This window comes from Podarcis vaucheri, assembly GCF_965113315.1.
Source record: "Podarcis vaucheri genome assembly, chromosome: Z".
Classification (NCBI taxonomy): Eukaryota; Metazoa; Chordata; class Lepidosauria; order Squamata; family Lacertidae; genus Podarcis; species Podarcis vaucheri.
In genome coordinates, this window is record NC_138758.1 from 37,800,264 (window position 1) to 37,825,394 (window position 25,131).

The window sequence follows — 25,131 nt, forward strand, 5'->3', positions numbered from 1 at the left end:
TCTCTCTTTCTTTCTTTCTTTCTTTCTTTTTAAAGTTTCTCATTAAAATTCATCAGAATTTTTGTGTGAATTTATCCTAATACAGACCCTATTGTATGCAATTTTTTGCCTGACAAATATATGGTTGCAAAGCATATTTCCCCTATTTTGATGTATTTTTGAATGTTACTTTTACACATTTTATTGCACATTTTACCCCAGTATGCACATTTTTGTGGACATTACTTGGCTGGAGAACTGCACTACAAAATGCAGAGAACTGCGGGTTTTGAAGGAAGGCTGAGTTTTGTTCTGCATATTGTTTCACAAACTGAATTTGATAAAATTGTCTTGAAATAGGAACTGAATCAAATTTCTCCCTTCTCATGGGTACCAAAGTTCAGTCCCAAGCTGTTACTCACCTACTGAATACAAATGGTTTTGAAATCCATAAAATTGCTCTTTGGAAGGATGGGGGAAGCCAACCCTTTTAGCCTTCCCCTTTCACAACTGCTTAAGATGCTATGAAGGGGCAATTAAACTCCACTAAGCGATCTTGTGAACACTTTGCCTCCTATGCATGTGCAGGGACTCTGGACTGAATGAGATTCAAAGCTTCAGCTCTTTCGGCGTGCAAAGCAGCTGGCAGGACGGCTCGAGGGAGCACCACTTTGCAACCCAAAAAGAGCCCAGCAGAGCTGCACACCTGCTCCACCCCAGCGCCTGTCAGCTAAAAGGATCACTGTGTTTTCCTTTAGCTCTGCCAGCCTCCTCTCTGGAGAAGTGTAGCTTGACAGCTGATCTGGGCTCCTGCCAAAATATTAGGGGTGAAGGTTTTCCCCTCTATCGCATTTCCTTGTTAACTGTTGCAAGCCGTGCAGAGAGAGCCTGATCTTTTGGGTAGTCTTGGGCTGGTTTTCTTTTAAGGAGAAGCTGGCAGCATTTTGTCTTCCAGTTGCTATAATAATAATAATAATAATTTAAAAAAAAAAGATGGCCATATTCATATACCCCAGAAACTTTGCTTGTTATTCAGTTCAGTACGAAAGAATTGCCAGAGCCAGTGCTGGTGTGTGTGTGTGTGTGTGTGTGTGTGTGTGTGTGCTAGCTGGTTTTTTTTTTTGTCCCAGGTGAAGCCTCCAGAGGGGAACCATTGAGGCTGCCCGCCTATGTGTGTGTGTATGCAAATGTGTATGGGGTGTGTGTGTACGAAACTGGATCTTTGACCTGGGTGAAATAAAGCCTAGTTTTGCCCCTGGGGTGGCTGAGAGAGAATGAGGGGTGGGCTAGGAAGAATCAAGGCTGGCCATATGGATGGAGGCAAAGGGGAAGCAGGCATAGCTGTTTGCACACAACTGCGCAAGAGTTGTTGTTTTAAAGGTGCTCAATCCAGTGGGCATTCGGCTTTCTGGAGAGATGGAAAGGGAACAGACAAATCTGTTAGTTTTGATTTCTCTGAGATTCTAATTCTTCCAATCTTATATTCAGTTCCCTGCATTCCCACATCAGTTTGCAGGTTGTTGTTTTTTTAAGTCCTCTTCAAAATACACCAGCATTTTAGTGCAAATTTTCCCTGATATGCAGCTTTGCCTAATACAGTGGTACCTCTGGTTACATACTTAATTCGTTCCAGAGGTCCGTTCTTAGGCTGAAACTGTTCTTAACCTGAAGCACCACTTTAGCTAATGGGGCCTCCTGCTGCCGCCACGCCGCCGGAGCACAATTTCTGTTCTCATCCTGAAGCAAAGTTCTTAACCTGAAGCACTATTTCTGGGTTAGCAGAGTCTGTAACCTGAAGCGTATTTAACCTGAGGTACCACTGTATGTACGTTTTGCAATGCAACTTCCTCCAACACAATGCATTTTGTATGTGGTATTTCCATTGCATCACTTTACTATGGTAAATGCATTTTTGTACACATTACTCGGCTGGAGCACTACGCTGCACAATTTCTATGGCTGCTTCAGTCTGTGACTTGTTTCAGGGCATTCAAATTAGGCACATTTGCCATTGACTGAGCCGAATTTCTCCCTTATCCCTGGGTGGCAGAGAATTTCTGGGGAATATTGGGCACCAGAGCTGGTGGCTCTGGTTTCTGGGAACAATCATGTACTCATGGTATTGTAAAGTTGGAAGGGACAACAAGGGTCATCTAGTCCAACCACCTGCAATGCAGAAATCTGATGTGGGGCTCGACCATGACCCTGAAATTAAGAGTCTCATGCTCTACCAACTGAGCTATCTCATGCAGGCCCAACCACTCTGGAGTACATCTCTTCTTAGTTTTCTTTTTTATTGTTGTAGTTCAGTGATAGGCATCTAGCCTACATGCAGAAGGTCCCAGGTTCAACCCCCAGTACAGTGGTACCTCGGGTTATGAACTTAAGTTGTTCCGGAGGTCTGTTCTTAACCTGAAACTATTCTTAACCTGAGGTACCACTTTAGCTAATGGGGCCTCCTGCTGCCGCCGTGCAATTTCTGTTCTCATCCTGAAGCAAAGTTCTTAACCCAAGGTACTATATCTGGGTTAGCGGAGTCTGTAAACTGAAGCGTCTGTAACCTGAAGCATCTGTAATCTGAGGTACCACTGTATATCCAGTTAGGGCTTGGAATATCCCCTGTTTGAAAACCTGGAAAGCTGATTCCCCTCATCATAGGTGATGCTAAGCTGGATTTTCCAATGGCCTCACTTAAGATAAGGCAGCTTGCTATGTTCCCATGTAAGACTCCCAAAATGACTGCAGGGCAAAATAACTGGCATCTGCAGGGATTGCAAAGCCACCAGCAGTTACGGTTTCTGTCTTCCAAGTAAGCCAGCTTCTGTGTTTGGCCATTGGATGCCATGCCTTTGTGCCCGGAGCCCTTGTCCTCATTTCACACAGCCTCCGAGATCAGAGGAAATTAAAGCAGCACAAAGCCATGAACCAGACTTGATATCCCTCTGACCCCTGACAGCTCTGAAACAGGTGGACCATGGGATGCCTTCTGAGCCAGGTGGCTCCAATCCACGGGAGGGCAAAGAAAGCCTTACTACCTGGACGTTGCCATAGCAACTGTCCTGCCAATCCTTGTCTCTGTGTTGTATTTGATCATCCAGTGATCAGAGCCTGGCAGTTCTTTTGCTCTGAATCCTGCTGTTGGGCGCTTGTGGACTAAAAAGCTGGGATGTTACAGCACATAAAACTCCAGACTCCCCAGCTGGGGTGTTGAAATAAACATCTGTCTGCCAAGCCCAACAAAAAGAGTCAAAATTGTGCCAATGGGGAATTTCTCTGCCATTCAAGTAATACCCTGTCTGATCCCTCAAGTTTTGGCAGGGGGGTGGAAGAATTTTGGGTGAGGGCATGGAGCCTCTTATTTTATTTCCTCTTAATTATTCATTAAACCATTCTATATCACCTCTTGGTTCTAAGAAGTGCCTGCGGGACAATAAAACCGCACTTCAAATTTACAATAATAATAAATAAGTAAAAATAGCAATTTCAGCCACCATAAAACATGAGTTGGGGGGGCACAAGAACATAAGCAGATAAAATTCACACATATTAAAAACCTGGCAGAATGGAAATGCCTGACCTGCCTACCTAAAAGGACATTAGTGACCTCACATGGGAGGGAGTTCCACAACTGTTGGGCCTCCACCAAAAAGACCCTGTCACACATCCCTGTTAATTATATCAGCCCTAGTGGGGGAAAGGGACACGGGTGGTGCTGTGGTCTAAACCACTGGGCCTCTTGGGCTTGCTGATCAGAAGGTTGGCGGTTCGATTCCCTGAAATGGGGTGAGCTCCCATTGCTCGGTCCCAGCTCCTGCCAACCTAGCAGTTTGAAAGCACGCCAAAAAAGTGCAAGTAGATAAATAGGTACTGCTCTGGCGGGAAGGTAAACCGCAGTTCCGTGTGCTGCTCTGGTTTGCCGGAAGCGGCTTAGTCATGCTGGCCACATGACCCAGAAGAACTGTCTGTGGACAAACGCCGGCTCCCTTGGCCTGTAAAGCAAGATGAGCGCTGCAACCCCAGAGTCATCCGTGACTGGATGTAACTGTCAGGGGTCCTTTACCTTTTTAGTGGGGGAACCTGGAGCAAGGCTCAAGGAATTGTGCACTCAGATGCAGAACTCAGAAGTAGAGCATCTGCTCATTGATAGAGCATTCATTTTGCATCGAGGCTGTTCCAGGTTCAATCCTTAGCATCTCCTGCCTGTTGATGTTAGCCAGACAACTTTGCTGCATTGTTTTCAATGCTTGCTAATTAAAACCATCTTTGTTTGTTTTGGCAAGGTGGGCTTTAATATGTAATTTTACTATGTGTCATTCTTTTAAAATTGCTGATTTATATTTTGATTTTTTAAAAAATTATGTCAATTTGTTTTAAATGTTTACCTTTGTTAGTATTTTTAATGCATATTTTAATTGCTCTTTGTAAAAAAAGAATAGATTGCTCTTTGTAACTCACTTAGAGGCTTTCTTTCGAGCAAGCAAGCAGGATATATATATATATATAGAGAGAGAGAGAGAGAGAGAGAGTGTGTTAATGAATGTATGAGAATCGTGGCAAGAGAAATGTCTGCTAACGTCACATTTCTACCTGTGTTTATTCCCCCACCTGCTCTGCACAGGTGCCACTGAGCCATTTTTCTTTCCTTTACATCTTATTTTTAAAAGCTATTCTTTCTCCACCCTTTTCACTTTTGCAACTTGACATCCAGGTTTGAACCAACCGGGAGAGGAAAGCTTTCTGGAGCCTTGAGCTGGCTTAGCCCTTACGGCTTAAGGAGATGTGGGAGAAGAAGGGTTAAGAATCACAGGATCAACTAATTAGGTTTAACTGTGTCAAACCAGGATGGCATATTAGCCTAATTACTCTCGCCCTCTGATTGGCTTGTGGAAGGGGCGGTGTTCCTGGATGCCCTGGGTAAAGGAGCTTCTAATTAAAGCATTTTCATCCCATGTTTCAGCAACTGGCTGTGCCACAACTATGCCACCTTTTTGCACTCAGTGCTGTTTGTTCTCCCTCGCAGATGGTCTGAGGAAAGGGGCTTAGGAGGAGGGGTCTCCATAGCATGATGGCAAAGCATGCACTTTGCATGCTGAAGGCCCCAGATATAATCCCCTCTAGGTCTGTTGTAAAAAGATCAGCTACCAGATGTCTGAGACTCCGGAGAGCCACTGCTGGTCAGAGTAGACCAAGCTTCACCAACTTGGTTCTCCCCACCTCCCCACCCCAGGATGTTGCTGCAATCCACTAACCACCACCCTGGCTGTTGGGCATGCTGGCTGAGGCTGATGGGAGTTGGAATCCAACCACATCTGGAGAGCACCACTTAGGAAAAGCTGGAGTAGATTATACTGGGGTAACCAGACTTAGTATAAGGCAGATTCCCATGTTTGTTATGTTATGTTTTGAGATTGAGGGGTAGGCTTAATGAAACCAGAAATGGACTTAATAGTCACGAAAAAGCTGTCAAGCAGTCACCTTGAGAAGCACCCCCTCCCTTTCTTTTTTAGAGTATAACATTTAGTAAGTTTGTTTTTCTAAATAAGGCAGTTCAAGTTCACCTATAAGAACTCCATGTGCTACCATGTTCCTCCATGATTTTTCTACCCTGCCTTTAAAGACAATGAGGTTGTTTGCCACCACTACACCTTAAAGCAAACTCCATTATTTAGCTATGCACTAAGCCAGGGGTCTGCAACCCGCGGCTCCAGAGCCGCATGTGGCTCTTTTACACCTTTGCCGCAGCTCCAGGGCGGATACTAGCGAGTGGAAGAGGTGCATTGTGCGCCCCGACACTCCCCACTGTGGCGGGCGCTGTACTGGCTGTGACGTCGCATGGGGGCGGTGCATGCATTAGTCACGCACCGTCCCAACGTCACCTTCCCGCCCGCTGTCAGATCGCGGCTCCGGAGATATATTTGTTTTAAATGTTGCAGTGGTTTTGCGGCTCCCAGTTTTTTCCCCCTTCGGAAACGGGTCCAAGTGGCTCTTTTTGTCTTAAAGGTTGCAGACCCGTGCACTAAGCAAAGGTAAGGGACGCAGGTGGCACTGTGGGTTAATCCACAGAGCCTAGGACTTGCCGATCAGAAGGTCGGTGGTTCGAATCCCCGCAACGGGGTGAGTTCCCATTGCTCGGTCCCTGCTCCTGCCAACCTAGCAGTTCGAAAGCATGTCAAAGTACAAGTAGATAAATAGGTACCGCTCTGGCGGGAAGGTAAATGGCGTTTCCGTGTGCTGCTCTGGTTCGCCAGAAGCAGCTTAGTCATGCTGGCCCCATGACCCAGAAGCTGTATGCCGGCTCCCTTGGCCAATAAAGCGAGATGAGCACCGCAACCCCAAAGTCGGTCACAACTGGACCTAATGGTCAGGGGTCCCTTTACCTTTCCTTTCCTTTCCCCCAGCAATAAGCCTCACTGGATAATAACCCTGTGGTATCTAACATTATGCAAGAGGGAAAGAACATCTTCATGTCCACTTTCTGTATGCCTCCAATATGTTCCACCTATTTTGCCTTTCCCTCCTGAGCTAAAGAGCTTCAAATGTTGCAACCTTTCCTTGTCAGGCAGCTTGCTCCATCCCCTTCATCATTTTTGGTTGTTGCCATTTTCTGTACATTTTCCAGCTCTACAATACCCTTTCAAAATCATGACACCCAGAACGATACACAGCATTCCAATCCAAGCACATAAGAAGAGCCTGGCTGCTAGATCAGGCCAAAAGACCCCTATAGTCCAGCATTCTAGTCTCTCAGTAGTCAACCAGATACCCCCAGTGGGAAGACAACAAGCAGAACCTGAGTACAACACCAACACTTTCCTCACTTTCAATTCCCAGAAACAGGCATTCAGAGCCATACTGGCTGCAAGAGTGGAGGTCAATGTCGATTTGTATATAGGTATTTGTGAAAGGCTACCTATTATGACAGGCTTCACACTCCAGTTGAAATTGTTTGGAACAAGCAGAGAATAAAACTCCTGCCTGCCTGATGCCCACCAGCCCTCTTGACGTTGGCTATGAATGTCAGACCTTACCTTGGATGTTTTTGGGAGGCTCCCTTGGCGCAGGCTTGGGTTTCATGACTGGTCTCGCTGAGCTCCTAACAGCTTGGTGTTTCAGCAGTTGGAAAGAATATTTCATTTTAAGGCAGTACTGTGGCTTATTGTAAAAGACTCCCAAAGACTACTTAGAAGCAGAATTCACGTATAGCTGGGATGGGTAAAGAGAGAGGTAGAGATGGAGTTTGAGAGATAATGACCTAGTCTGCATAAACACCATACATTTAAAGCACATGTGCACCAAGAACCCTGGGAAGCGTAGCTTGTTAAGGCTGCTGGGAATTGTGAGAGGTAAACTAGAGTTCCCAGGATTCTTTGGGGGGAAATTATGTGCTTTAAATAAATGGTGTGTATATGGCCTGAGACTGAGTCACATCCACGTCGTACAACTAAAGCACATGGCTTTTCCCAAAGAACCCTGGGAACCGTAGTTTACCCACACAGAGCTACGATTCCCAGCACCATAACAAACCACAGTTCCTAGGATTTGGGGAGGGGAAGAATCATGTGCTTTAAATGCATGCTATGGATGTGACCATATGCTGGTAATTTTTTATGCCCTTTGCAAAAAAATTCTTTCAAGCCTAAGATGGGCAGGGGGAACCCCTGGCATTTTGCTACCTGAGGTGCAGAAACAAGATGGTGCCCACTCACCTGTTTCTTCCTTGTATAAGAACTGACCATGTCAGTTGAACCTTACTGCAAGATTAGCAGCAATGGGACAGAGTCTGCCATTACTGCCTCCAAGGTGAGTATATCAGGTGAGTTGAGGACATATAGAGAAGGCAGTGTGGAACACACAGCAGTGGCCTCAAAACACCTTATTATTGACTCCTCCCTGATCCACAACCTATGCCGCCTGAGGCAGCTGCCTCACTTTGCCTACTGGGAGGGCCAGCCCTGTTCCCTCTCCACCGGATTGGATTCTTGTCCTTCCTTTCTTACAAGACAGTGCTCAATATAGATGATGCAACTGTTACCTTGTACACTCATGTCTACCTACACCAGGGGACAGTAAGCTTTTCTGCCTCCCCCCCTTTTTTTTGACATGCAGAAGGCCCCAGGTTCAACCCTCAGCAGAGGCCACAGCCTCAAACCCTGGAGAGTTGCTGCTAGGCTGTGTAGACAATACTGAGCTTGGTTGGCCAATGGTCTGGCTCACTACAAAGCAGCTCCTTGTGTTCTTATTTGGAAAGGGGCCACGTAGCTCAGTGGCAGAGCATATGCTTTGCACACAGAAGGTCCCAGTTTCAATCCCTGACATATATCCAGGTAGGACTGGAAGTGTTTCCTGCCTCAAACCTTGGAGAGCTGCTGCTAGGCTGTGTAGACAATACTGAGCTAGATGGGTCCAATGATCTGACTTGGTGTAAGGAAGCTTCTCATGTTCTTGTCCTAGAACAGAAAGTGCCATAGCACAAACTTGGAAGGGCAAGGGGCGGGTATCATTGCTGATACTTTAATAAATAAATAAACAACCCCAACGGTGATTTTTAGGTCTCTGTGAACCAATGTCAGTCATGCACATTTCAGGCAAGCAGAAAACATACAACAGACTGGGTGTTGGGAATTGCCCTATGCTCTAAACAACTTCTAATCTACATACCACACTGGTTTCTCTTTCCACAAGCAACTATATACAAACTATATACAACTGCCTGGTTTCCATGGGCTTCTCATATCACCACAGTAGTGAGCTGAGAACAGTCACTTCTGCTATTAATCACCACTCTCCTTAGATGCATCTGTCAAAACCCTGAGGTTCAATCCCATCTCACCATCTGTGTGTGCAGAGCACAGTTGAAACCACACAAAAGAATCAAGCCCTGCACTTTGGGGGGGGGGTGTCTGTGGAAAGCAAGAGTTAACACATGGAAAGCAAAGCAGGTGTCCTAACAGTTATCAGGTGTGGCCAAATATGTCAACTTCAGCTTCTCACTTTTCCTATCTGAATTTCAGTTCTTTACATTTCTATCTCAGTTTGTGAATTCCCCAACCCCTAATGAAAATGCATCAGCATTTTAGTGCAAATTTCTCCTAATATCCGATGCAATTTCAACCAATATGCACTTTTTTAGCAATGCAATTTCTCCTAAAGCAATGCATTTCCGTATATTGTTTTCACAAATATATGCATTTATATGCATACTTTACCTCTGGTATATGCATTTTTGTTACATTACTTGGCCGGAAAGCCATCTTGCAAAATTTGGAGAAGTGAGAATTCCGAAGGATGGCTACCTTTCGGTTTGTATGTCGTTTCAGAAAGTGTTAATTGTGAGTTCGGGTTCTAGCCAACTCCAAGCAGACCCACTGAAATGAATGGACAGAAGTTAAGCATGTCCATTATTTTCAATAGGTATACTCTGAGTAGGATTAGCACTGGCAACAACCCTTCACCTTTAAATGCAAACTGAATCAAAATTCTCCTCCATTTCTACTATATGCTGAAGCAGCTCCTAAGCATCACCCCGAGACAGTGGGGCGCTAGCTATGACAGCTTGTCTCAGCAGAGTATTTCCTACCTTCAGTTCCTGCATCAGTCTTGGCCAGGGAGGAGCTGGCTTGCAAGGGGGCCACGCCAGAAGAGCTGGTTGTTTCTTGCAAAAGCAATACAGGAGAGCTGTATTATGCTAGGGATTTAAAGCATTGCTACTTGGGTCTTATGGATGGCTCAAGAAATATTACACCAGGTGCTTTAGGTGATGAAAATCCACTCTGACTTCCCTATAGCAAAGTCTTTCCCTTTGTAGTGAGGCCATCTGGACCTGCACAAACTCTGCTCATACCCTAAAGCTGCCTGTAGATGGAAGTAGATGAGACCACAAGCTTCTGAATTCCACTAGACACCCAGAAATGGGAATCCAGAATCAGATTCCATAGAGGCCCAGCTCAGCCACAGAAACTAAGCAGAATCCAGCAAAGGCTTTGTTGATCCATGGAGGCTTTGTTGGCTCAGCTTTTACAGAACAGGGGAAATGTGCACTCCCAGAAGCCTCCTGAGCTGATGTGGTGGACAGTGCACCCTACAATGATGATTAAGTCACTGGAACCATGGTGGAACCCACTGGATTCCAGTTTTTCCCAGAAACGTGGTGGCACCCTCCCAAAAGAACTACATGTTTCATATGCCACAGCAGGGGCCATGTATATCAAGGAGGGGCAGTGGCTCAGCCACAATTCCCTGCCAAATGTACCCATGCCATATCCCATGATGCACAAGGATGCATCTTTTCTTGCACACTCCAGCAACACCAACACCAGGAAAGAGCTGGGTTGCTGGGCAAAATATAAATTGCCTACACCTGCTCCCAGAATGTAATCAAGTGCTATTAATGCTCAATCCACAAGTAGCATGTGGGAAGTCACAAAGAGAGACCTTTGGATCCTGTCACCTCTGATTAGGGATGCAAGGATCTGGTCATCTCTGACAACGGATGGAATAATCAATTTCTTATTTTCCCCAATCTTAAATTTGGCTATCCAACGTTTCTGCAGCAATTTGCAATTTTTCTTTTTAAAACCCCTAATGGAATTTCCCCCAGCATTTTAGTGTGAATTTCCCTTAGAACAGATTTTTATATGTAGTTTTGACTAATACAGGCATTTCTGCAAGCAATTTCTCACAATATGATGCGTTTTTATATGTTTATCTCATTAATATATTTATTTTTAGGCACACTTTGCCCTAACATATGCATTTGTGTAAATGTTATTTGGTTGTAGAACTGCCTGGCAATTTTTTAAATATATAATTATGAATTTTGAAGGATGCCTGTGTTTTGGTTATTGTATTGTTTCAGAAATTGAAAATTTGATAAATTTGGCTTTAAATGAGAACCTAATCAAATTTCTCCCCTATCTCTAATGCTGACAAAAGAATTTACTCGGCAGCCAGTACTTTCCCCACATCAATTTTATGGGCTATCAGTCTCTGCTCAAAAATATAAAAAGGAGTGGCAGAAAAGGGATTAATTTGAAAAACAAAACAAAAAACAAAAACCAAAACTCAATTTAAGTAACCTAAGGAGGAATGTGGAAGGAGACGGGGTCAAGAAGTGTGTTCAGCTGAAAAATCTGAAACGACAGAAACGTAATTTTCTTGCCAGTATGGCTGGATCATAAACAATTTAGAGGGATATACTTTTTCATATTTTTTTTAAAAAAACTTTTCCCATTTTTTTAAAGCCACACTTTAAAGGTGGATAACAGATCGTGTCCTGTTGAAATGGGAGACAGAAGCCAATTGATATTAATAAGGGCGTTAAATCAGAGTACCATGACAGCCCCCGTCAAATTGGCAAGGGCTTAATTAGAGTCACAATAAAAAGTCACCCCGGAGGCATTTTGCTTTTTAGTCATTCACACACACCTCCACTGGCTCAGCTTTTACAGAACAGGGGGAATTATTAATTCACTTTATCCTGAGATGTTTAGCCTTGTGTCTCGGTGACATTCATGGATGGTTTTACATTGCAATCAGGCAAGCATGAGCGAATGGCAGAGATGGAGATGGGAGCAGCTGGGGCCAGGGTCGGTACCAGTGCCTGGCTCCCCCAGGCAGGTGCTAGTGCCTAAGCAACCTAGCAGGGCTATCAGCAATGAAGGCTGGTCCATAAGGGTGAGTGAGGCACTGTCTCAGAATCCTCAGCCTACCCTCATGTGCCTTCTTACCACCACAACTCCTCTGGTTCAGTACTGGCTGATGCCCACTGAGACTAGTTAGAGTGGAAGGCAGGCAAAGCCAACTAGTATTGTCTCCATCCTCCTCCCTGCTGAGTTCTGCAAGGGCAAAACTGTGAGTAAGGAGGAGGAAATTGGCAGACAATCGGGCAGGTGTAGGGTGGCTGAGGTTGGAGGAGTAGTGCCCCATATTCTGTAAGGGATCAACCGTTATATGACTCTATGAGTCCTTGGCCCCCATACCCACCTCTGCCAATAGATAGCTCTTTTTCCTTGAAAGGCAAAAAGCAGAGATAGGGGAAGATAAAGGTTTAAGCACCTCCTCCTTACCACCATTGGTCTAATGAAATAGCTTCCGAAGCCGCATTTGCTTTTTTTAAACAACAACATAACCCAGAAAATGGCTGGCAATGGGAAGGGCTCTCTGTTTCCCATACTATGCAGTCTGGGGCTGCCTTGGTTGGTTTATTGTTGCTTTTGGGTGTACTGCAGAAAAGCAAGCACTAGCTAAGGAACTAGGAGCATCAAGCTATCTGTAAAATATACCTGTTTTTATCTCTGCCTCTTGCACAGACACAGAAGGAGGGAGATCAGCTGGTTGCTTAACAGTGGCTGCTCAGAGGGTACAAAAGAATCATACACACACACACGCACATTAAAAGAGAAAGTACAGAGAAAGATTCTCAGCAGTGTTTGAAACTCTTCCCTAGGAAAAGACTAGCATGAAAAATTCTGGAGAAACTTAAAGCACAGTATAACCATCTGTATAACGTCTCATAGATAATTCCTGAGTTAGCAGGGCTATAAAATTAACCACTTCAACTTGTAGATTAATCAGCTCAGGTTTCAGTTGACTAACTGGCGAGGGCAAATTTTAATCAATGATGTTCACATGTTAACAGTACAACTCAGAGTTACTGCTACAGAAATCCTGGGCATTTCAAAGGCTCGTGGGATATTACCGGTACTTTATATTTTATATTTATATCTTGAGTGTTCTCCAAGAAGATCTAGGAGGTGTCACTGTGAAGCGGGTAAGGCTGAGAGGGAATGACTGGCCACCTAATGAACTTCACGGTTGAAATGGGTACTTGAACCAGAGGCACTGTTTCAGACTGATGGCTAGATACATTAAATTGTGGTGGCTAACCTGTGGCCCTGCACCTCATCAGAGCATCTGTTATTTCGCTCACCTTATCAGAACATCTGCCCTTTTGCCACATCACCAGAGCACCCACCCCTTCACCCATCTCATCATAGCACCCATTTTTTAAGGCGTTACTGCAGCTGCAGCCCTAAAGGAAAAGAAGCTGCACATTATTAATGTGTGCTGTCCTGCCAATGCCCTTCTCTGTATTAATTAGGTCTGAAAACAAACAAGCACTTTTGCTGACAAATGGAAAGAACTGAGCAGAAGCACAATGTAATCCCCCCCCCACGTACCCCAATCCACACCTACAAGGCAAGTGAAGAGGCAAGCTAGTGAGGCTAGAGTCATCCTTCTATGGCATTATTTGTTGCTACTTAACATAGTGAAGCAGCATACAAAGCTGTTGCAGAAGGGAGGGGGCGACGGAAGACTGAACAGCAGAATCAGCTCTAGTAGATCTACATGAGCAAGTAAGGGGACGAGGAGCTTGTGCCTAGCAAACTACAGCTTGGCACCCACCTGGCTGCTGAGTTGTAACAAGTGTGGTGGTAGTAGTAGGAGCAGCAGTGGTAGTGGTAGTGGTAGTAGTAGGAGGAGCAGCAGTGGTAGTGGTAGGAGGAGGAGGAGCAGCAGTGGTGGTGGTAGTAGTGGTAGTAGTAGTAGTGGTGGTGGTGGTGGTAGTAGTAGTGGTGGTGGTGGAAGTGGTTTTGGGAGTTGTAGTGGTAGTAGCTTTTGTGGTAGTAACTCGCTTTGATCGTTCATTTGCTAACAAAACAAAAATAAGGATTGGGATGGGGAGAGGAGAAAGAAACCATAGGATAGTTTTCTCAGGACTTTTTCTCAAGTTACAGTATATTTAAAGTACCAAATGGATTGTGTCCAATGCAACTGTCATTCAGAGGCATACTGACTCTGCCAGCGGAGGTAGTAGGCATCAACAGCTTAATTCTCCATAAAATTGCCTAATTCTCTTTTAAAGCCATCCAAGTTGGCGACTATTACTATATCTTGTGAGTGTGAATTCCATAGTTTAACTATATGTTGTGTGGAAAAAGTAGGTCCATATACTCAGCTGAAATGTCCCGATATATCTTCCTCTTAATACACAAACACACACACACACACACACACACACACACACACACACACACACCACGGCACACCTTAGTCTAATGAAAGTGAAAGAGACCAGATTCTGTAGCTGAAAAATCTTAACACAATTTTCTCCTAGTGGCAGCGAGAACTTAATGTCCTGCCTGTGATACTTGAGGGGAAAAGTTCACGGCATCCACTGGTGATTTTGGTAACACGCACACACTTTTATTTCCTTCCCTTCTGCTGTTCTAACAAACCTCATGGGGAGGGAAAAACATGCCAGAGCAGCAGAGACAATGAGGTTACTGAAGTCAAAGGAGGTTCTTTTGACAGGATGGGAAATGAGGCACAATTAGAGGAGCAGACATATTGCCCAGAAGGTGCTAATGGACAGTGAAAACAGCCGCTCTTTCTCCCCATCAAGGAACGTGCACAGGGACCATGCACCAAACACGTCAAATCCCAGAGTTTCAAGTTTCATTTTCTACTTACTGCCAAAGTTTGGAGCTGCACCTGGAAGAAAAGAAGAAGGGCAAGGGGAAAAAAGAGGGTCAGCAAATACAAAGAAGGGCATGGTGCTAATTAACAGGAAGCTTGCTCATAAGCACACGGATGTCAAGGCAGCTGGCACAGGGCAAAACACAGAGGTGGGGTTTGCACCCAGGTAACCTGCAGTGACCTGTGGGGATCAGCCAACAGATAACCTAACTTATTAGCGCTCTTTTACTTTGCCCTGTGTCCAGGTAGGGTCATATATACTTGTCAGTTTTGGCATAACAGCTTATTACTAATAAGTCACATTTCAAGTGCATGAAGTTTAGTACAGTGGTACCTTGTCTTACGGACGGGATCTGTTCTGGAGGCCCGTCCATAACGTGAAATGCCCGCAACTCAAAGCGCTGTGTCTGCGCAGGTGCGCGGCACGATTTGGCATTTCTGCGTATGCATGAGCGGCAAAACCCGGAAGTAACCCATTCCATTACTTCTGGGTTGCTGCAGGACATAACGCGAAAAGACGCAACATGAAGTGGACGCAACATGAAGAATGACTGTACAATTCTTACTAGTGCTCAGCTAGAATGTGGGGTATGAGTGGGTGGGTATAGAAGGGACAGGCAGTTTTGCAGAATGCTTCATTAGAATTGCAGTGCTCATGTAAATAATATAAACATTATTTCCTTTATAACAGTAACTTATTTTGCTCTTCATGACAGCACCTAGCTAAACGGAGTTGCCTAGATATAATTGTGAAGTCATCAAAGCCAGTATGTGATCCCTGGTTGGTTGGTTGGGGTGCGGAGGGGGGGGGTTATGTGAAGGAAGCAATTGGGGGGGGAATAGTAAAACAGCAGCAGAAGTGAAAAACCATGGGGATATGGTAACTGTAAATAGCTGAGAAGTGTTACAAAACATATTGGATTAAAGACCTGGGGAGGGTTTGACACCTGCAAAATCACAGTAACTGAGGAGACAATCAGACACAGAGAGCATTCATCTCAGTACTCACTCTTACCACCTTTGTCTTCACAACAGGCTGTTGTTCCCAGGTTACAGATGGTGACTGAGGCTAAGAAACTACCTTGTGAATGGCTGAGATGTCACCCAGTGACATCAAGACCAAGAACTTGAACAAAAGTTTTGTTTTGTGGGTTGAGCTGCACGGTTTGACTGTAATGACTCTCTTGACCATGGGTAGGCAAACTAAGGCCCGGGGGCCAGATCTGGCCCAATCACCTTCTCAATCCAGCCCATGGATGGTCCAAGAATCAGCGTGTTTTTACATGAGTAGAGTGTGTGCTTTTATTTAAAATGCATGTCTGGGTTATTTTGGGGGCCTGTCTGGTATTTTTACATGAGTATAGTGTGTGCTTTTATTTAAAATGCATCTCTGGGTTATTTGTGGGGGATAGGAATTTGCTCATTCCCCCCCCCAAAAAAAAATAGTCCGGCCCACCACAAGTTCTGAGGGACAGTGGACTGGCCCCCTGCTGCAAAAGTTTGCTGACCCCTGCAGTCTTGACCTTCAAAGAAGCAACAGTCTCAGTTTTAGGCACCTCCTGAAAACGTACTTTGGCCCAGGCTTTTGCAAACTCCTAAGCTTGGATTTTTGCTCTACATCGCAAGGTTAATATAGACAGGTCTGCCACAATTATATGTGCGAAGCAACTATTAGAGGACCAGGAGTCCCGTCTTCATTTCCTTTGGTTTATCTAACACAGGAAAACTGAGCTATGGCCATTCACAGGTGAAGAGACAGGTAGGAAAGTCCCCCCCCCCCCATGAAACATAACCTGCAGATTCCCAATTTTCATTAATAATAATAATAATAATAATAATAATAATAATAATAATAATGAGCTCCTTGCATTTGTTGAGCCTGAGTTATGAGGCAAAATGCATGGGCACCATTCTTCTCAAATTGTGTGTGACACTAGCCTGTTCCACCTGTTTCAGTGTTTTGGCTTTGCACACGCCCTAGAAAAATCCCTGTAGACACCCATGCCCTGAGCTTGCAGACTCTGGCTCTACGCAGGACACCTGGGCTCTGTGTTCTGAGTGTGAGAAGCAAGCATAATGGAATAATGGGGAGCCAGCAGCTCCTGGTGCCTGTCAGCACCAAAAAAGCTCTCTGCCGCTCCTTTGAAAGATCGTAGGCACTCAGCAGCAGCTGACAAGTTTGTTCCCTTTCAAAGGGCCCACGTCTTCAAGTTCCTGGCAAAAACAAAGCGTTCCTGTCATGGCCTTTTGAGACTGGATTTCTGCTTTGATCACCCTAAAGCCGATACATTTTCACTCAAAGGTGGGAAGGAAGGACAGAACAAAATGTGGCATCTTTGGGAAATGCTTTAGGATGCTTAAAAAGCCAGTGGTGTGGCAGTTGCTCTTCCACCATGACAAATGCAGGAGGAGAGGTGTGCAGAACTGTGAGCAGAGGGGAGTCCTATTTACCATCCTTTGGACCCCCTGGAAAATTCACCAAACCAAATCTGCTGTCACCTGGAACTGGATTTGTGCAGTACCACTGATTTGAGTGCTGAATGGGACCCAGTGGTGGCCAACCTGAGGACGCTCCGTCAGACCTGGGTACCTGCTCATAAACCTTAGTGGGAGAGGCTAGGGTCACATTCACACCATGCGTTTTAACCCCTATGATACTGCTTCAAGCAGTCATAATTTCCCCCAAAGAATCCTGGGAGCTGTAGTTTGTTATGGGTGCTGAGTTGTTAGGAGAACTCTTCTCTTCCCCCACAGAGCTACAGTTCTCTGGGAAGAGGGATTGACTGTTAAGCTACTGTAGAAACTGTAGCTTTGTGGGGGGAGAGAAGAGTCTCCTAAGAACATTCAGCACCCTTAACAAACTACAACTCCCAGAATTATTTGGAGGAAGCTGTGAGTATTTAAGATAGGGCTTTAAATGTTTGGGGTGAATGTGGCGCAGGGTGATGATAGCAGGTTCTAGGAACCCTCCTTGTGGTGGGATTCTGAGGGGTGATATCTGTGAGTTTGTTGGGGCCCTGGGTGAGGACCAGGGCCTTGGAGGTGTTGTGTAGGGAAGTGTGTCAGAAGCAGCAGTGGTGTAGCATGGGTTGTCAGCACCTGGGGCAAGGCAAGTAATTTGCGCCCCCTAACCCATGGATTTGCGCCCCCTAACCCTAACCCCCAGATGTTGCGCCCGGTGCAGCTGGCCCCCCTGCACCCCCACACTACGCCACTGAGAAGGAGAACTATCTATCTATCTATCTATCTATCTATCTATCTATCTATCTATCTAATCTATCCACATGCACACACACACAAAAAAAAATATAAGATCATACAAACGTAGGAAAAGCCTACTAGAACAAGGCAGTGGTCCATCTAGTCCAACATCCTGAGATGCCCATGGGAAGCCCACAAGCAGGATTTGAGCACCAGAGCACTCCCTCCATCTGTGGTTTCCAGAGCTAGTAATTATCAATAATCACTGCCTAGCAATTTGTATTTGTTATTTTATTTTTTTTGTACCATTTGTTGTTGTTTTCATATTCCGTGGAAGACTTAGATATATTTTTATACCTGATTCTAGCCTGGGCAGCTATCCGTGGTCCTAGTCCATGGCCAAGCATTGCTGATATTCCCTGCAGACCCTGTTCCGAACAGGACTGGTGCTCAGCAGTACCACCAATGCAGAAAGACCACTTGAGGGAGAGGAGGGGGCAGGATAAAATCAGCACAGTTTTGCACAGCTACTTACAGACATTAGCAGAGCCATTGGGGCGGGGCAGGTAGGATCCTGCCCGCCAAGACTTGCTGCGGAAGTTCTTCTTGCATCGCCCACAGTCCTGACCGGTTGTGTTGTGCTCACACTCACACTGGAGGCTCCCCTCTTTGAAGGTGCACAGATTGGCATGGAGGTTGCATTTACACCTACAAGAGGAACAGAGGAGACAGACTGGCTGCGATTGGCTCTTATTTTATTCATCCATTGAAGTCTTTAAAAATGTATAAATGCTCTTTTTCAATTTCAGCTGACAAAAAGCCATGGACACATCACAGAAACATTACAATATAAAAGCATTAGAAATTCATCAAAACGCCACAATTTCTGAACTGTGACGAAAACAGGTGATGGATTAAAGACAGTGCTGTGCTGCATTTTTCTGTTTTTCAGTTGTTTTGTTTATTTTACTGTTCTCTGTTAACCAATGAGAAAAGAAATTCAACTTGAAAATGGTCAAAGAAGGAGTGAAAATTTCAGTGTCATTCTTACAAGTGCAGTGGGGGGGGGCTGTTATGTGCTTATCTTGCTTTTGAAGTGGTCAAGGGGTTCTGCAGGTGTCCTTTCTTTCATTCTACAAATAATCACACCAGCTGCATGTAACCTGCACCCTTCCCAGGTGTCCATGTTTCAATCATGATGTAACTCCTCTGATGGGCTTTTTTCATAGCAGGAATCATGGCAGCTAGGGAGGCTGCAGGTGCTAGATAAATGTTTAGAGGGAGAAAACAGGTACACCCAGCTTTTTGTGTGCTTGCGTGTGTCTTTTTGCACCAGGTGAAAACCTTGATATTTTATGGGCCTTCATGTGAAGATCAGCACCATTTGCAGAAGAAGTGATAGTGTATAACAAGTTCTATAGTGTAATTTCTTTTTTCATTAATGGATGGCAAATGGTAAAAAAGGACAGAGATTTTTTTTTTTGGCACAGTACTAACACAGACACAAAGTACAAGTCGTGCAGCCTTCTGCCTTCCCTCCCTGGACTCGATTTTTGTTCCATTCACTTGTTCCATCCATGTCAACTTTTAAGTCCTTCCATTACCTTCTCATGTTTGACACATGAGCTTCTTTAGAGTCAAAGCCTTTTACACAGATAATTGATGTTCCAAATCAAATAATCAATGCATATGCAAGTAACGATCAGAGAATGCCTCTCATTACAACTCAGGGCCCATTTACAATTGCTTCTCCATTTCCAAGGCTGGCTGGAGTTGTTAATAGTCAATCATGTTCAGTTCAAAATAGATCCACACACACAGCACTTTGGCTTCTTAAAGGTTCCTGAAAGTGGGATATAACCTAATGCTCCAGTGTTCATGGCTAGTTTAATGGTAAGAGACAGGCAGGAGTAAATAAAGAGAGAAAGAAGTGAAAACATGAAAGAAGCAAGGATAATTTATTGTAAACCACCCATATAACTTCAGTATAGAAGTGTAATAAATAAAAACCATTCCCTCTATTATTCAGACACTGAGTGTCAGTCCTTACATAGCTAAAACAGCACTACCCATACACAACAAGCAGGTGTCAATTGGGCTCAAGGTGTGCAAAAATATAAACACACATTTAAGCAAGGGGCAGGGGGAAGAAGTGAAATCCTGAAATACTCTTCGGGCAGAAGTTAAAAACAGTAAGTGAAGTTGGGGCAGCTACACCCAAAGCGCTCTCCCAGTTGACCATGGTGGGGTTGAACTAAATCCTTGTTTAAATTTCTATTAGGAATGCTATTGTAAGCTGTAGGCATTCCACCAAGGTTTCCATGGGAATTTCATAACAAGCTTATAAATCATATACACATCTTTCCCAAGAAAGAAGAGTTTAGTTTCTAGCACTCAAGGTCCTTCTGGGGTGCTGGCTCCTGGGGGTGGAAGCACTTTAGCCTGTTCCGAAGCTAAGGAGGGGGCTGAGCCCTCTCTATATCCAGTGCCGACGTTGCGCATGGGATGTCATGATGCTGTGCGACATCACACACAGGGAGTCATGATGTTGCATAACATCGCGCATGCAATGTCACGGTGTCACATGACATTGGCACCCTCCATTGTGGGTGCAAGCTGGCACCAATGAAACCACTCTTGCCAAAAATACATTGGTGCATTATAGGATAAACTGGCATTGGGGTGTGTGTATGGAAGAAGCAGAGACTGGAGGAACCAGAGCAAAGACTATCTTGTATGCCAGGGTTGCCAACCTTTTTGGACTACTGGGCAAATTTTGTATTTTGAGAGAGTGCTGGGGGCAAAAACTACAAAATGGCTGCCATGGGGGAGACGGGGCATATTACAAAAGGAGAGAGACAACTACATCTGACACCCTTATGGGAAGCCAGCTATGTCCTGCAGGTCCTGATTATGGAACACTATCCAACAAGCTGTCTCTCTCTCTCTCTCTCTCTCTCTCTCTCTCTCTCTCTCTCTCACACACACACACACACACACACACACACATGCTGTTAGACATGCTGTTGCTGTCTAATAACAAGAGGGAATATTCCTCAGTTTCCAGGATTAATATACAAGGCAGTCACACCACTCTCATGTCACAAAAATCACTTAGAAGGTACAGTGGTGCCTCTGGTTACAAACTTAATTCGTCCTGGAGGTCCATTCTTAACCTGAAACTGTTCTTAACCTGAGGTACCACTTTAGCTAATGGGGCCTCCCGCTGCTGCCACACCGCCGAAGCACAATTTCTGTTCTCATCCTGAAGCAAAGTTCTTAACCCGAGGTACTATTTCTGGGTTAGCGGAGTCTGTAACCTGAAGCGTCTGTAACCAGAGGTACACTGTACAATTTTTTGCCCCACAATGTTCTTTCTAGGAGGGCTAGAAACTTACTTTAAAATGAAAATGAAAGCTCACAATCTGGGGCTCCTGCCCTGGGGCACCACTACAGTTTGCATAAGTACAATAAATCTTTTGAAAAAGTACTAGGGAGAAGTCCAATAAACCCATTGCAGATCAAGTGTTCATTGTGGCCGATAAATGCTGGTTGAGGGTCAGAGAAGCAGGTGGAACAGAAATGGAAAACTGGGTGGGAATGAACGTGACTTGGAGTAACCTAAAGAAGGATGCTGAAGAGAACGTTCCATGCTGCAATATTTTGTTGTTGGTCCCAATTGTACAGTATATCTCCAGCTTACGTAAGAAACAAAATTACCGACTGGTGATTTTTTCCTTTTGTTTTCCTTTGTCTGTTTCCACTAAGAAGACTCATTTCAAAATTTAACAAGATTTGGGAGTTTACCTGTCTTCCCACAACACCTGAGCATCACTCACTCTGCTGCCACTGAGCAGTTACTTTTCTGTGAGAGAAGCTTGGCTATGGAACGCTTTCTCCCCCTAGAAATCTGACTGGCACCTACACTGCAATTAGGGATAGGCAGATCTGCCAATTCTGGTTTCTCAGTTTTTAATGCTTCTAATATTAAATTTGGTTATTACATTTCCACGTCAGTTTGCCATTCATTTATTATTTTTTTAAAATGGGTCTCATTTATCGGGATTTTAGTGTGAATTTATCCTAGTATTCACATGTTTGTATGCAGTTTGGCCTAATATTCACATTTTTGCAGAGCATTTTCCACTAATATAATACATTTGTCTCTGTGTTATTTTTACTAAAATAAGCATATTTATGTACATTTTTCCAAGTATATGCATTTTTGTACACATTACTTGTCTGGGGAACTGCCCTGCAAAATTTGGAGTTGTGTGAATTTTTAAGGATTGCCTACATTTTAGTTCCCATATTGTTGCTTAAAGTACTTTAAACGTGAATGGATTTTTATTTTATTTTTTTTCAAATTGCAAGGTTCCCATCTGAAACTCTGCAGAGTTGCTTCTGGTCGTTTTAGATGATACTCTGCAAGTTGGATAAAACAGCCTGATTTGGTATCATCTTCTAGTGAAGCTCATGCTTATCTGAAAGGATTTCATTAGGATATTCTCAACAACGTCCATCAGAAGGGTCAAATGGACAGACTGAGAACTAGAGATTATTTGTTTCCAGAAAAAGTTCTGGGTAGCTTAAACAGCAGCTACCCTGTTTCATAGCTTGTGTTACTTACTATGTTTTTACCCCAACTCCTTTGCCAAAATCACTTAAGACCAAAATCAGCACTCAACACCATGAATAGTCAGTGAGTGGACCTTTCTTTTGACACACTCTCTAAGGTTTTGGATACAGCAAAGCCTGCCCACACCTCAATGCCATTTGTGTGTTGCTGGTAGATTTCAATTTGTTGTTGTTGTTGTTGTTGTTGTTGTTGTTGTTGTTGTTAAGGTAAAGGGACCCCTGACCATTAGGTCCAGTCGTGACCAACTCTGGGGTGGCAGTGCTCATCTCGCTTTATTGGCCAAGGGAGCTTCCGGGTCATGTGGCCAGCATGACTAAGCTGCTTCTGGCGAACCAGAGCAGCGCACGGAAATGCCGTTTACCTTCCCGCCGGAGTGGTACCTATTTATCTACTTGCACTTTGACGTGCTTTTGAACTGCTACATTGGCAGGAGCAGGGACTGAGCAACAGGAGCTCACCCCATTGCGGGGATTCGAACCGCCGACCTTCTGACCGGCAAGTCCTAGGCTCTGTGGTTTAACCCACAGTGCCACCCGCGTCCCTCATTATTATTATTACTTTTTAATTAAAACCAAAACCCTGCCAGAGCTATTTTTATCCTTGCTCTTGTTTTCCAACCAACTGTTTACTCGTAGGCCAGGAAGAAGCTGGGTGAGCAGCCCCCGCTCCTGCTTCTCACTCACCAGATGACACTTTGTTCTGCTCCACTCCAAAACCAACACAGGGAAGCAGAGGCGGGAGCGGGGGACTTGTTCTCCAAGGGGTGCAAGTGGAACAGATTTGATATCTGGAGCAAAGAGCTGGCAAATGTGGCCAACAAACAAGATATCTAGCAAAAGCCAGTTGCAGAAAGGGCTTCTAAGGACAGAGTGGAAATAACTTAAACCTATCACACTTAAATACTTGGGGAGTGGGTTACTGCAAATGGCAGTCTGGGGTGATAGTGGTGTGTGTGTGCGCGTGTGCGCACATGTGAAGTTCTCTCTTTCTCTCTCTCTCCTTCTGCCAGATTATACAAATCAAGGTAGCCCTGTGTCTGGGTTCTGATGGCTTTCTCCTTATGCCCCCACAGATCAGAGTTTTCTGCACGACTGTCCTCACCCTTTTGAATAGGCAATGACCAGAGCTCAGGTGCCACAGAGCCTGACTCTCTGAATTATTGAACGCCCACGGAACATTGCCTTCGTCTCTTACTGCAATTTCCTTAAATAAAAAAAAAACGAAGAAGGGAAAAAAACCCATACACATAGAGGGAAAGCAAACTAGCGTGGGTCACTGCAGGTCATCATCTCTTCACTGTGGTACAGGACCTAGGGATGTAGAGGGAGAAACGTCCTACTTACAGAAGCAAGCACAGATCAAACCAAGGGGCAGTATGAACATAGGAAGCTGCCTTCTACGGAGTTAGCCTACCAGTCCACCTTAGCTCAATAAGGTCCATTTCAGCCTCTTCCAGTTTGCTTAGGACTTACTCTCAAGATATATTTGAAATCCTGCTATATATCAGGTCACATCAGTATTACAAACTGACAGCGCAATCCTATGCATGTCTACTCAGAAATAAGTCCCATTGAGTTCAGTGGGGGTTACAGAGTGGTGTTGCATCCTTTGCTGGCGCCCGGGGCACACTCATGTGCACACCAAGCAGGACCAGGAGCTGTGCATGGAGGGTGAACAAAACCTGCCGTGCCACCCCAACTCCAGCCGCCACTCCAGCCATGATAACCAGAATTCCTTTTTGTGAGAAGGTTCAAGGAGGCAGGAGAGGATATAATGTTATATATAATATAATATAATATAATATAATATAATATAATATAATATAATATAATATAATATAATATAATATAATATAATATAATATAATATAATATAATATAATATAATATAATATAATATAATATATAATATAATATAATATAATATAATATAATATAATATAATATAATATAATATAATATAATATAATATAATATAATATAATATAATATAATATAATATAATATAATATAAACTAAACGTCTGGTCACATGTAGAGGAAGTTTGTCCCAGCCCAGGAGGAAACAAGAGGTTTATCTACTGCTGGACTAACAATCCCTCTCTAGAAATTTGACTGCTCCCACACTTTTGACTGGTACTGTCAAAGACTGAACCTGGGACTTTCAGTATGCAAAGTTGTGCCCTGTAGCTGAGCTATCAAGTTGCTTCTGAAAAAGGTTTTTTTTTGTTTTTGAGAATCAGAGGGGTGGCAAAGTTGAATAGTGATGAGGCTGAGGATTTGCCAGGGTCTCAAGACCAGAAAATGCCCAGCACCCTCAAACCACATGCCATTCTCACTTTGAATAGAGCACCCAAGAAAGTCAGAGGCAGGGCTAGAGAATCCCTGGTTTGAACTCACACCCACACTTCTTCCAGATGAGTAGGGTAGGGAGAGGTACTTTAACATGAGGGTATGGAGGGGTATCCTCACTGCTGAGGATACACCTTCATACCATGATGGATAAGATACTCCAGTCCACCCCCATTCTCAGTTCCCCTTTTTTCTTCTTCATATGATGACCGCCATTCTGATCATCAGAATGCTCAGTCCTCATTCAGGTGTATGGGAGGGGGAGGGGGAGGAGAGATGGATTATCCCCTATTTCTTTGTGAAAGTCGTCACTATTTATTTTTTTTCATTACATTTATTGCCCACCCTTCACTAAACATCTCAACCAAGGCAAGTGATTTTGCAATTTTTATTTTATTATGATAACATTCCTGAATAGATTTCAAAAGGATGGGGGACATTAATTTTTAAAAATGCTTTTTGATAAAGCAGCAGGTTTAATTTT

The 25,131-nt window shown here is 44.2% G+C and overlaps 1 protein-coding gene across 9 annotated transcripts in view; it reads right to left on the reverse strand.

Moving 5' to 3' along the window:
* NTNG2 (netrin G2) overlaps positions 1-25,131 on the reverse strand; it is a 123,804-nt gene that overhangs the window by 24,016 nt on the left and 74,657 nt on the right. For 3 of the 9 annotated variants that reach the window (XM_082207834.1, XM_082207833.1, XM_082207835.1), the window contains exons 4-7: positions 18,194-18,366; positions 14,452-14,472; positions 12,261-12,326; positions 9,557-9,631 (exon numbers count right to left, since the gene is read on the reverse strand). In XM_082207834.1, coding sequence (XP_082063960.1) covers positions 9,557-9,631; positions 12,261-12,326; positions 14,452-14,472; positions 18,194-18,366 — 335 coding nt within the window. Of the gene's footprint in view, positions 1-7,007; positions 7,080-9,556; positions 9,632-12,260; positions 12,327-14,451; positions 14,473-18,193; positions 18,367-25,131 lie in introns of all 9 variants that reach the window. The other 6 variants (XM_082207830.1, XM_082207831.1, XM_082207836.1 and 3 more) reach the window with 4 other exon arrangements.